General features: G+C 53.9%; 1 protein-coding gene across 2 annotated transcripts; it reads right to left on the reverse strand.

Annotated features, from left to right (window-relative positions):
* Positions 1-161: 161 nt before the first annotated feature.
* Positions 162-7,188, reverse strand: FOSB (FosB proto-oncogene, AP-1 transcription factor subunit). 2 transcript variants are annotated; one of them, XM_019754912.3, is made up of 4 exons: positions 6,345-7,188; positions 4,103-4,423; positions 3,761-3,868; positions 162-2,760 (listed from the first exon to the last, which is right to left on the reverse strand). In XM_019754912.3, exons 1-4 carry the CDS (start codon positions 6,468-6,470, stop codon positions 2,299-2,301), a joined length of 1,017 nt encoding a protein of 338 aa, XP_019610471.1. In that variant the 5' UTR covers positions 6,471-7,188; the 3' UTR covers positions 162-2,298. The 2 variants fall into 2 exon arrangements, with proteins under 2 accessions (XP_019610471.1, XP_019610472.1); XM_019754913.3 differs by lacking the exon at positions 6,345-7,188 and adding an exon at positions 4,579-6,038.
* Between the last annotated feature and the right edge of the window lie 6,362 nt (positions 7,189-13,550).

The following is a 13,550-nucleotide window of genomic DNA, read 5'->3' on the forward strand; positions in this document are numbered from 1 at the left end:
TGACTATCTAGCCTTCTTCCATCCTGCTGTAGGCTGATCCACTAGGAGTTCCAGCACTTGTTTGTAGTTCCCCACCCCCTCAGCAATCTAACCTCACTCTCTCATGCTGAAAGGAAGGCAGGTGATGGGAGTCAGAAGAAAATATATCCTGAGGCTTGGTGGATGCATTTTTAAGAGCTCTTTATTGGCGACAGTGTAGAACCATGGGGGGAGGGTAGTGGCCTAGTGCCAGCCAGCCCCAGACCCCCGGGGGTCAGGTGCAAAATACAAAAAGAGAATCACAAATACAGAATGGGGTGGGGGGTTGGGGGTTCAATAAATTGTGGTCGGCAGGGGCAGGCCCTGCTCACAGTCTCACACTCGCACCCAGAATTCTCAAAGATACAGATTGTAAAAATCTATGATCTCTCAGGCTTACTCACAAAAATAAAATCTCATGTCCCCAAAGAACCCAGAGTCAGAAGGCAGCTGGAGGATCAAGAACAGTCAGAAAGGAGACAGATGGAAATGGTCAGAGAAAAATAGGCGGAGGGGGCAAGACGCTGGTCAAAGAGACAGCCAGAGACTGCCAGAAACAATCAGAGGGCCAAGACAATCAGAAAAGAGACAGCTAGAGACAGGCCGATAGAGACAGCAGGAGAGACAGGCTGCCTCAAAGTTTCCAGAAGCAGTGTTTCCAATTCAATGGCATGGCTTTGGGGGGCCAATGTGACCTAGGCCGAGGTTGCAGAAGCGCTCACACACTCACGCTCGCGCGCGCGCACACACACACACACATACACATAATATATTTATTTATACATAATAGATATAAGTGCCTTTCGGGAACCAGGAAAGGGATAAATAGCAACGGGAGGAGTCTGGGTTCAGGGTGGGAAGGCACGGGACAGGGCACGTGGAATGTTCTCCATGCAGCACGAGGGCGACTTGGTCACCCGATATTAAAAAATATCAATTTGCCTCACAATAAAATTCTCATGAAGTGAAGCACAAGGAAACGCGGGGCGGGGGAGCCAAAACCAAGATTCGAGGCTGGGGGGATGGGGTGGGGAAGCTGGGATCACAGGAACCCAGCCCCTTCGAGTTTGCCAGTCCAAAAATATTGGGTGTTGGGGGCCAAAGCCTCAGCCTTTAAATCTCCGGAAAAATGTCGGGCTCCTTGGCACGCCCCCCTTACTCCCTTTCTAAAAAGGATGTGGGGGTGCCAAGAAGAGGGAGAAGTTGGCGTCCTAGGCCGGGGTAGGGTGACAGGCCTTATAGAAAAAGGCTAGGGCTGGAGGCTGGGGGTCCTGAAGAGAGAGGCCACACAGATAGATAACTGTCACACCCCTCTCGATTCTCTTACCCCCTTGAGTCTAACTCTCTGTTGAGGGGAGGAAGGAAGCAGATGGGGGGAGAGGAGACCAAAGAAAGGTTTTGGGGAATGGGGGGCACAATCCCTCCGGAAGAGTTCTGTCCCACCCGGCTCCCCCCACAATCGGCCAATTCATTTCACAGTATAAACACTCCAGCAGGACAGGCATCACAGCGCCCCCTGCTGCCTGAATCAGAGAGGCCCAACAAGGAAGGCCAGGAGGGGAAGAGGGTCGGCTTGGACTAATACTGTAATCATACAGGAGGGCTGGGGCTGAATGTGAGGGGATCCTTAGGAAGTGAAAAATTGAACCAGAGCCGGTTTTGCGGGGAGGAAGTGGCTGGACGGCCAGTGAGGGAGGTTCACATTTCAGACTAAGTCTGGGTGGCGGGAAGATTATCATAAGGGGACATCAACTTCCCTTTAAAGGGGGGCTCAATTCAGAGGAGGATCTGACCACATGGAAATGTTGGATAAATAAGCTCCGGTCGGGGGAGCAGGGAAAACCAGCATAGTCACCCCCCCTGAAGGGTGGGTGTGGGGGGCTCTGTGGCACTTCCTTGTTGGGCCTCTCTAGAGAGGACTGCAGCCCACCCCACAGCCCACTGCCAGAACCCCTTTCCCTCCAGCCCACAGGTGGGCATCACTCCCCACCCACCCATCTCCAGATATTGGGTTGAAGTGAGAGGACCAACAGGCAGCCAGAGGTGTCCATCCCCTCCCCACCCCGTCCTCAAAGTCACCAGCGCTCTGGCCTCCCCAGGCCACAGAAACAATAGGTGGCACAAAACACAAGGTCCTCCTGTCAGATGATAGTGGCGGCAGAGTCAAACAGGAGAGGCAGAGAGGCCACACACCCGCTTAGTCTTGTCCCCTCTCTCTACTCCTCCTCCTCTTCCAAATCTCTCTCCCTTGTGTGTTTGTTTGCTTTATGGCTAAAGAGTTCACAGAGCAAGAAGGGAGGGCGAGTTCAGGGGGTCGGAAGGCTGGTCGCTGCCGCTGGTGCGATGGGCGCCGGCGAACGCTGAAACCTCCGGGCAGGTGAGGACAAACGAAGAAGTGTACGAAGGGTTAACAACAGGGAAGGGGTCGCCGAGGACTTGAACTTCACTGTGTGTAAAGAGAGAAGCTGTCAGGTTGGGGGCTGCGTCTTGGCTGGTCTGGAAGGGCAGGGGCGGTGGTGGCGGGGGCGGCAGCAGCCAGCTGAAACCATCTTCCTTAGTGGATGCTGACCCCGGCAAATCTCTCACCTCCGCCAGCGGGCCGGGCCCGGGCCCCTCTTCGTAGGGGATCTTGCAGCCGGGTTTGTGAGCCACCAGCACAAACTCCAGACGCTCCTTCTCCTTTTGGAGCTCGGCGATCTCGGACTCCAGCTCTGCCTTTTCTTCCTCCAGCTGATCTGTCTCCTGAGCCCCGGTGGCCAAGTCATGGAGAAGAGGGAGGAAGGAGAAAAACACTGTGAGCGACTAGAGAGGGTGGGTGGTGGCGGAAGCCATTTCCCCTAAACTTGCTGCTGAGGCCCAAGGGCTGGAAGCCAGCTCTGGACTGATAGGAAAGACCCGCTGAGATGGAGTCCTTGTGTGCTATTGGACTTGGGGCCAGGGTCTTGCCTTCTAGGATCCTGTTTCCCCATCTGTCCAGTGGATGTTTGGGACGCGGCCAGGCACACATGGAAGTCTTTGGTTGCAGGAGGCACTCAGAGGTTTGTTGAATGAATTAACGATTGTTATGTTTTTAATGCCATCTCTGTTACCTGCCCCACTCTGCCTCCCAGGGAAGAAACTAGGTAGTGCAGGGAGGTACAAAATTTGCCAAGGTTCCTCTAGGGGCAGCAGGTCACCCCGCAAGTCTAAAGTAGGAAACTCAGACTGAGGGAGGGCATAAAAGGGGAGGAGGCCTTGGCAGACATCATCAGCCCATGGTTTGAGAAAACTATGGGTAGTTGGGGCAGGTGGTGGGGAATTGACATAGGATAAGAGGATTTCATTTCATAGACTCTCCAGAATGTTAAAGCTAGAAGGAACCTGAGAGATTTGATAAGGGATGGAAGAGATGCAGAAACTGAGGCAAAATGAGTAATCGCTTGCCCAAGACCAAAAGGGAGAAATGCCTGGAGCTCCCTTCTATTAAAGGTCCCTCACATGTCTCCTCAGGAGGAACTAAGGGCCAGGAAAGTGGTGTGTAAGTGGGGGGGGTGTCATAAACCAGGGCAAGGAATGTCCAGAAGTTTACATAAGTGCACATAAGTGTGCACAGGGTTACCCCCTCTGGCCACACCTGTACCTAGTTCCATATGTGGAACCTCTGGTTCTCAGCCCAGGATAAGGGCGCAGGTGGAGGGTGACACAGGATGGGGAGAGACCCCCCTTCTTCATACCCTCACCCCACCCCAGGAGCCATTCTTACCGCCTGGAGTCGGTCAGTCAGCTCCCTCCGACGGTTCCTACACTTAGCTGCTGCCAGTTTATTTCGTTCCCGGCGAACCCTTCGCTTCTCCTCCTCCTCCGGTGTAAGCTGAGTAGGGGAGATAGAGGCCATGAGGTTTGGGGACACAGTGTACCTTCTCCACCCATCCTGAACGTCCTCTTCTTCCAGAACCCCAAGGAGCCAGACTCCTCACTGACTGTGGCAAGGATGATAGGGTTTCTGCAGCACTGATGCCTTAGTGGTCCCTCACCCCAATAGTGAGAAAGTTCCTGCCTCTCTTGCTTCCTCCTCCCAGACCAAGTTTTGATGCCCCTTACTCACCGTTTCCTCTCGGGGTCTCCTAGGCCGGGCTCGGGCCGGGCGGGAAGGCCCAGGTCCGCTGGTGGTTCCGCTGGTGGAAGGCCCACCACTGCCACTGGCTGCACCACTGCTATAGCCACTTATGCCCGGTGTGGAGTAACTGGTTCCAGGCATGTCATAGGGGTCGACGGCCGGGGGCTGGGAGGCCAGTGGCTGCCCCTGGGACTGGGCCATAGAAGAGATGAGGGTGGGTTGCACGAGCCACTGGAGGTCCTGGCTGGTTGTGATCGCGGTGACCGTGGGCACGAAGGAACCGGGCATTTCCCCAAGACCGGCGCACTCCTACAGGGTGACACATACACACACAGGCGTAGACACACAAACAGAGACACCGACACACACACACCCAGCACACATACACACACCGACCCCGTGAGTGAGCACAGGGTGAGCGGGTGTGGATCTGTGTGTCACAGGCAAAAAGCCACAACACCCACCCTTCCACTACACCGTGACGCAGTGGTTAATGAGAGGATCTCTGCTCAACTGGCTTCTACCTCCTCCTTCTTCCTCGGGGAAAGGTTGCACGGTTCCAGCGGGTGGTGAATCACACCCCGGGATGGTGACTCTTAGGTGTGGGGGGTGGGGAGGAGGCTGGACACAGCCGGGTGACAGAACCCCCGGGACGGAGTCACAGCCACACACACAGCCACAACTCCCCACCCCCACACCAGAGGCAAGGGGAGGGAGAGGGAGAGGCCTTAGGCCAAGCCTTCCTCTACACTCACACACAGACACACACCCCTCTGAGCGAGGGGATGAGCGATTGGAAGGTCCATGAGACCCCCATGCAGGGGCGGGGGTCCCAGTTAAAAGGGTGTTAGGGGACGGGCCTAGGAGTTTAGAACAACGTTTCAAGTAATTGTCTCTCTCCAGAGTGAGGCTGACAGTGACAGGTTACGGTGGACCGACAGGTAGAGAAAAGTGGCGACCCGGGCTCCCTCAGACTGTAGCGGAGGGGGAATGGTGTAGGTCCTGGGCCCCCAAGCCCAAGCAGCGCTCATCTCCCCCCACCTCTAAATGGAATCCTGGAACTGCTCAGAACGCTGAACTACTCTCCCAGGGGGCGTGGTGAGGGATGGGCTGGCCTGCTAGCCAATCAACGCCCTGGAAACCCAGAGGAGGTGGGGCTCTTGGAGACCACCTGGCTGCCCCTCCTAGACTTAACGGTTCTGGTCCTGTCGTCGGACTCCCGGGAGGAACCGGGCGTCCGTAGCGCAGGGAGTGGGAGTGTGCCTGTGTGCCTGGAGAAGAGGATGACGGTCACCATATCTCCCGAAGAAACCCCGGCCCACAAACAGACATCCTCTGTCCCCTTGAGCAGAGAGATGGGATCCCCAATAGGTCCTCGCGGACCCATTGCGTCGCAGAAGGTATCTCCTGTCGCGACAGGAATCCCCTCGCTCTGCCTGTAGAAGCCCGCAAAAGGACCCTAGCGCGGAGGAAACACGGGTTCCGGGGACAGAGAGGAGGAAGGGAACTGCACTCTACAAATAGGAAGGGGAAGTTGATTGGCCAAAGCCCGCACCGCGGTGGCCAATCGGAACGCCGGACTACCCCCTCTCTTAGCAACGTGGCCCCGGCGTTCCAAAATAGAACGCTCCCGGGACGTCAGGGGCGGGGCGGACGAAGGGGGCGCCGCGCGCCGTGCGTGCCCCGCGTCAGACGGAGGATTCCAGCGCGTCAGCCGTTACGCACGGGTCCCCCGTTACGTCTCCGCGCAGGAGGCGGAGGCAGCGCAGCCGAGGGTTCGAGGCCCGCTTTCCCGCAGAATAGAGGGCGACCGGGCGCCGGAGTGGGCGCACCGGTGGAGGAGGTAAAGGGAAGAGGCTACTGGAAGCTTCCCCGGGATTTGTCTCACCTGCCTAACCGCGCTAGCTGCAGGTTGGGGACCTAGGTCCGGGACAGTCCCGGAACCAGCTAAAAGTTCTCAGCCTTGCTACCGCATACACGTTGCACTGAACGGAGTGGTTTCTCTCCACCCCCAAAGCTTATCCCTCTGCGTTCCCTTCCTGCACTCCACGCACACGACCAATTGCAAAGAAATCCCGACTCTGCAGTTTGCAAAGTGCGCTGTGAGCCTAATCCCTCGCATATCCTGGGTTTTGACGCGTCTTTATTAGGGGTGGGGAGATTGCTCATTCCACTCTTGACTTAAAAAATTAAACCCCACAAAGCAGTACCCCAAACCATTAAAACTTACCTGAGAGGCGGCGGCACCTGGTGGACTGCCGAAGGAGTCCACCGAAGACAGATACTGAGACTCGGCAGAGGGTGAGGAGCTGCACCGGGAGCCGGAGTCGTAGTCTCCGGGGAAAGCCTGAAACATTTCCCTGGGCACAGGGGGGCCCCTGTGACCACGCTGAGGTCGCCGGGAAGCCAAGGCTATGGCCGGGTGGGGGAAGAAATGTATGAGTCCGGTGTGAGCCGAGCGCGCCCCCAAAGTGCGCTGTCCGGGAAAATTCGGGGTGGGGGTAGCAAGCGTCCCGCTCCAACAATGGCAAAGTTTCTGTGCAATTCCTCTGTGGTGCCCAAGCCCCCACAAGATGCCGCTGTGCCTCCTGAAAGTCCAGGCTCGGTAGGACCCAGGGGGGTGGGAAGGTTGCTCCCCTCGAGGCGGAAAGCACTGTCCTGCTGTACAGAATCGGCTTCGGGTGCGGTCTCCTCCACGCGTCCGGCGGGTCCCACGGTGGGAGGGAAGTAATAAAGAAGGCGAAAAAGTAAATCGGTCTTCCAAAATAAAATGTAGAATTATCTAGAAGAATCCTTCCAAAAAGTTTCTCCGGAAAAAAATAATAAACCGAATTTCACAGTCTCCAAGAACCACAACAATAAAGTCCCAAGTCCCAGCTCCGCGTGTCCCTGCGGCGGCGGTAGCTCTCAGTCTTATGAATGAAGCCCAACACCATCAGCCTGTATTTATATGCCCGACCCGCCTCCTGCTTACGTCACTTGTCTCGGGCTCCACAAACTTCCCCAGATCTCCCGCCCTGTTGAACCGAGCCTCGTGCCGCCCGGCAAGAGGTCTGCCCTAGCCTGGATCTGGTCACCTGTACCATCTTTGCGGCCCCAAGGGTCTCGGGGGCTGCGTTCCGGAGCACCCAGCCGGAGGGGATCCCGGCCCCGCCTCCCCGGAGTTCCTGTGACGCAATTAGCCATATAAGGAGCTCGGCCGGCAAGGCAGAGTGTTTGTTTGGTAACCTAGCAATTACGTCAGAGGGAATCCCTCGCTCGCTTGCGCGCTTCTCGAACCAGCCCGCGCTTGCGCAGTGCCGCGCCGCCCCGGGGGCAGGTATTAATAGTCTCTTAAACTAGCCCAGGGAAGCCCTCAGGTGGGGGAGACCCCAGCTAGCGGGTACCCTTTCCCTCTGGCAGCCCCTCCCAAATCTCCCAGTGGTGCAGCGCCCCGACTCGAGAGGAAGGTTAGATCTCCGAAAGGAGACCTTGGCTAGTGTGCTGTAGTCACCTAGGTGGGGAAACTGAGTCCCGAGCTAGGTCGGAGGGGCTGGCATACTCCAGGTGAAAGTGGAGGTTGGGCTGGAGTCCCGAAGCTCAGGGCAGCTTCTGCCCTGAATTGCTGTGCGAGCTTGGGAAATGTTTTCCCCCTCTTGAGTTTGAGCTTCAGTTTTTTCCAGCTGAACAAAGTTATGTGTGTCTTGGACACTACTGGCCCCCTTAGGTTCAGCGTTTGGGAGGTATCCGAGTTTGGAGGGGATGAGGATTGAAACTTAGGGTGAAAAGTCCCTGCTGATGTTGTTGGTAACCTCTTCTTCTCACTTTATAATCCATAGATAGAAAGAATATGTGTGTGTGTGTGGGGGGGGGGGGTAACTAATAATAATAAGAATAATTGTTGTTATTATTTTATTATTAGTTTCAGGTGTACCAAACAATGTAATAATTAATGTAATAATAATTATTGATGCCATATATTTAACAATTACCAAGTGCCAGCTCCTGTATTAAGCCTTTCAGTACAAGATTTATAATCCTTAAAACAACTTTTGAGGAAAGTTGTTAAGGGAGGAAAATCTTCATTTTCTAAAATAGGAAAATTATACTTGAAGGGGTTAAGTGACTTGCCCCAGGTCCCATCTCAAGGCATTCAAACCCAAATTGTCAAACTCTAGAGCTCCTACTCTCTTGATTTCTGAGAGCTGCCTGATTCAGTAAAACTTCTGGAGAAAAAACCTGAGTGTTGTGATTGTTTAAGTGACAGTGGTGATAATAGCAGTTTCCAGTCCTCTGGAGCTATAATCCTTACAGACCCACCCCTGTCTGCTCAGTCATACTGTGATAACCCAGGCTCAGTGGGGTAAAGCTGCTTACTTGGGGCCACCCAGTTAGGTGCTGGGGTTCAAGAGTCTAATTTGAGTATTCTGGAAGCCACAGGCCCAACTCCAAAGCATCCACTTGAAAGGGTCCCACCAGCTGCTTCACAAATCTCAGAGATCCTGGCACTTCCCTCCAAGTGCAGAGCCTGGCCCAGCCCTGCACACAGAAGGAGAAGCACTTTAAAATTTGAATCCCACAGGCCCAGAGAAGGGGAGGGTCTGGCTCAGGGTCACACAGCAGGTCTGAGGCAGAGCTGGAGGGAGTGGTTCCTGATTTCCAGGAGAGCCTTGATTCTCTGCTTGAATAGTGGGGAGGATGGAGGGAGATGTGAAAGGCTGCAGGGACATGGGAAGTAATATGGGAAGGTGGAGGTTTCCAGACAAAAGCCCAGCCTCAAGCTTGCCCTCTGCCTCATTCCCCCACACCCCCTGTCTGCCACCCGTCTAGAAAGAGGGACAGGGACTAGGAAATGACACAGCAACCACCAGCTGGCAGTGACTCGGCCCCAGCATCAGACAGGGAGTGACCCCTCACTCCCCTGTCCCATCTAAGCCCCTCATCTCCTCTCTCATGATATAAAAGAGACACACAAATACCTAGCCTGCCTGCTCAAAGACTGTCACACCCTGACATAGGTGGCCCATACACAGCCACTGGCAAATACTCCCAGGGTCACACTCGGGCATTCAGACATTCACCCACAAGCAGCAACACACACAGCCACGTGGAGAAACAGCTTCCTGCACACACAGAACACACAGCATCACATGGTTACCAGCACAGGGCACACATACACAGCATGCACGCCTTCACTACAGGTGCACTCAGATCTTCACACAACAATAACAAGGTCTAATTCTTCACGAGTACTTATATTAATTTATTTAATTCTCAGCACCCTCTTATAAGGTAGGAACTATCATTTTACAGGCAAGAAACCGAGGCCCGGAGAGGTGAAGTCACTTGCCTAGAGTTACACAGCACATGACTGGCAGAGCTAGGATAAGAATGCAGTGTGTGGGCTTCAGAGCCTGTGATTTCAGTTATCTTAAAATGAGGTATGTATGTCAATATATGCACACATAGATGGCCACACGCAGGCAGACACTGGGCATTTACTCCCGATGGGCAGACCTGGGATCTAGGAAGCCTGGGCTTACATTCTGGCCCCACCAAGTAGTGGCTGCGTGAACTTGAGCTAGTGATGAGAAAGCATCAGTGTTCTCATCTGGGAATGAGGACAGAATAGTGCCCAGCTCATGGGCCTGGTGGGAGGATTATGTGAGTAAAGCTCATGGAACAAGCCTGGCACATTGCAGGGGCTTGTTCTGTTATCAAAACAAAGCCACCCTGATCTTCGCAGACATCGACATTTCTAGAGACACACTGGAAGCGGAGACACACAAATCACATTATAACATATTTCACAGGCACCTGACACTTTTGCCTATGTGGGCTTCTTCCTCCATAAAGACATCTTTTAAGTTATATTTCATGACTGCATTGGTATAAAAACAAACAACATTAAATATGAAAACATTTTCTTTTACCTAGAATTTCAGTTTTTTTCTCTTTATTTTAAAAGAAATTAGACATTTTTATGGCCCCCTAAAATTGTCATCGGCCCTAGCACTGTGCCTGCTGTGCCTAAGGGAAAAATTGGCACACACACACACACACACACACACACACACACACACACACACACAGAGTCTCATTCAAATGCACACAAACAGACATGCACACCTACGCACAGAGCACGGGATGGGCAAGGCAATTATGGGGCTCAATCTGGGGAGCTTCCAGGAGGAGGGGGACTTGGGTGTGTAGAGAGGGCAGGACCCCTGCTCTGACTCCCCAGTATTTGGCTCTGCATGGGAAGTGGGCAGGGAGAACCCTCAGCCTTCTGCCCCCACAGGTGAGAGGTGGGGTGGCAGTACCAGCTTGGCTTGCTCAGTGCATCCTGTAAACAGCGCCGGGCTGACTCTGCCAAAGGAAGGCCTCAGCATGTCCTTCTATCCTTCCTTTGGTAAAACCCTGCTACACTGTTCCTCAGTTTCCCCATCCACAGAGCAAGAAGTTTGGATGACTGTGGGCTCTAAAATTTAATAATAAAAATAAGAAGGAGGAGGATGGCTCTGAAAGCAAACCCTTAGTAAGTTGTGCTCAGTGCTTTCACTCGCATTATCTTAGTTAATCATCGCGCCACACCAGCCCCATAAATAGGTTATGTTATTCTCCCCATTGTCTGGAGAAGAAAACTGAAGTACATGGAGGTTAAGCCTGAGAGCAGTGCTTCTCAGCTGCTAATGTGACCACAGTTCACCCGGGGATCTGGTTACAATGCAGACCTGATGTCGTCTTTTTCATTTCCAGCAAGCCCCTGGGGGATGCCAAGACTTCCGCTCCAAGAGAAGGCTCTGCAAGTGTTGCTGAGAGATGAGAAGAGAAGGGGTATGCATGTGTGGTTGTATATCCTGGTGGCATGACTGTGACCTTTGTGAGGGTAGAGCCAGGCTGGTTAGTAACTGCCGGCTCCTCAGTGCCCAGCACTGAATAGTGAGTGTTACTGCTGGCAGGGCCAGCTCCCCACTGAGCAGTCCTGGAGGTCCTCCTGGAGGGCGTGTCTGTGGTTCCAGGAAAGCAGAATGATCCAGATTGGGGACTCTTAGCTTAACCCTCCCAATAGCCTGGCATTCTGCATTGCAACTCCTTACTCACCATGGCTCAGTGCTGACCTCCCCCCCCCCCCCCCCCCCCCCCCCGGTCTCACCTCTCCCCACTCCTCTTCATCATTCCACATGTCATGGTCTCTCTGCCTTGTCTTCAGGTCTTTGTATATGCTCTTCCCTCTACCTGGAGCTCTCTTCCTTTTGCTTCCTCATACGCTTCCTCCAGGTCTCAGCTCCTATATCCCCTCCTGCAGGATCACCCTAATCCTAGGCTGGGTCAGTCCCCCCCCCCCCCCCCCCGCAGGACCCTCCTCCCAGCTCTGCATGTCTGGGGACAGACCTGTCTCCCCCACTGGGCTGTATTATTATTGAAGCCTGGGCTGAGGCTGTCCTGGTAACTGCCATGTCCCTAGCACAGTACTGGCCACCCAGTAGGTACTCAACAAATATTTGTTGGTCAAATGAATCTTCACCATTCACTCATTTATTCATTTATAAACTCTGACAGATGGTCTCAGACAGAAACCTATCTGGGCCTCTCTGTTCCTTTGCCATCGCCTTGGTTCATGGGGGCAGATGTTATAGACCAGATGACAGGCAGAGAAGACTGTACATGGATTTGGGGCCTGGCTCCAGGTATAGATGAACAATCAGCCTGCCCGTTCTTCCTGCCTGTTCCCAAGGAGGAACTGGGCTAAGCTGGTGACCCTGGGTCTTCCCAGGGGTGGTGTGGGATGGGGTGGACACATTTGTTAGGGGTGGGAAGAAGGAGGCTTGGTTTATAGAATCCAAACCGGGGAGACAGATAGTCAGATGTACGTGCAGGCGAACACAGCTGCACATGCACAGACCTTTCATCTTTGTCTGCACTGACATACAGATAACTAAGCGAACACACAATTGTACACACAGAGCTACACACACACTGTTGTGCATACACATCACAGAGGTGTGCAGACACCAAACCACACAGATAATGACAGGCATACACCTTTGTCTGTCTGCACAGACACACAACTCCACACACACAACTGGCAGAGCCAAGCACCCCCACTGCCAGTAAGATCCCCAGAGCTGTGGGCTCCCAGGATTTCTTAGATATTCTTTGTGCAGAGGTCCACCCACAGTTGCAGGGGCACAAAGGGCCTCCACAGACTTGCTCAGCTCAGTGAGGCTGGAGCAAGCCAGGAGGGCTTCCTGGTGGAAGTGGGTCTAGCCAACCATTGTCAAGTCCTGAGAAGATTTAAATAACGAGGGAATCCCCTAGAGCACTCCCTCCCTACTGTGGACAGGCAAGACCAAAGAAGAGGAAGCAAGAGAGACTGTGGGTAACTAAGAGGAAGCACCAGACCAAGGTGGTGAGGATGACTGTTTTGGAGACCTTTTCAGCTGGCCTTAGGATGTAAATAATATGTGCTGTATTAACAATATGGCTGACAGTCATTTGAGAAGACTAACCATGGGCCAGGTGCTACATTATACAGATCAGTATTTTTAACCTTCCAAAATCACTAACTGTAAAGAGGGCACTAGCTGTGTGACCCTGATCCAGTAACTTAACTTCTCTGAGCCCCAATTTCTTCATCTGTAAAGTGGGACTAATAACAGCACCTCCCTCCTGGCGTTTTTTTGAGGAGTAAATAAGTTTATATGTAAAATGTCTAGAACAGTTCCTGGCAGAAAGTATGTCCCTGTAAGTGTAAACTATTACTGCAGCAATGATTTATATTGCCCCCGCTCAATAGATAAGGAAACTGAGGCCCAAGCCCTTAGGGAACTTGCCCAACCTGCAGGCTTGTGCGGAGTGAGGCCTGGGTGCCAACCCAGGTAGTGAGGCAACAGAGTCCCTAGGTGGATGGAGGCCTGGCCTCTCCATGCTAGGGTTCTGAGTGTGCGTGTGTACACGCTTTGTACAGAGATTACATTGTTCCCCGACCCCGTGGTTTTTTGCGCAATCACCCAGACCCTATCCCACCCCCAGTGGGTTATCCAGCAGCTGCCCACAACCCGCAGCCTCCCGGTCAAACCCACACGGGCTTCCTCTTCTCCTCCAGGGGCCTCCCCACCAGCTCTCCTCCTCAAACTCTCCTTCTTGCACCTTGAAGGCGTCTGTGGCTGGGGGGATCTCTGGCTGTAGCCGCCTGGTCCCTGACTCAGGCCCCCTGTCCCCTCACTGACCCCAGTGTGGCCTGCTCGGCCCCCGCAGCCAGACAGACAAGCGGGGGTGTTATGGGGGTGGCCACAGCGGGCCACGTGCCCAAGCCCGCGGTGGCTGAATTCTGCCTGTGATTCAGTACGCTTGTCTGGGCCGCCAGGGGTGTCCTATCTGGGTGATGTCAGCGGCCAGGTATGCGGCCGGGGTTTCTCGGAGGTGACTCAGGCGCCTGAGCTGCCCTCTGCAT

This window comes from Rhinolophus sinicus, chromosome 8, assembly GCF_057876585.1.
Source record: "Rhinolophus sinicus isolate RSI-liver-muscle chromosome 8, RSI-T2T, whole genome shotgun sequence".
NCBI classification, from domain to species: domain Eukaryota; kingdom Metazoa; phylum Chordata; class Mammalia; order Chiroptera; family Rhinolophidae; genus Rhinolophus; species Rhinolophus sinicus.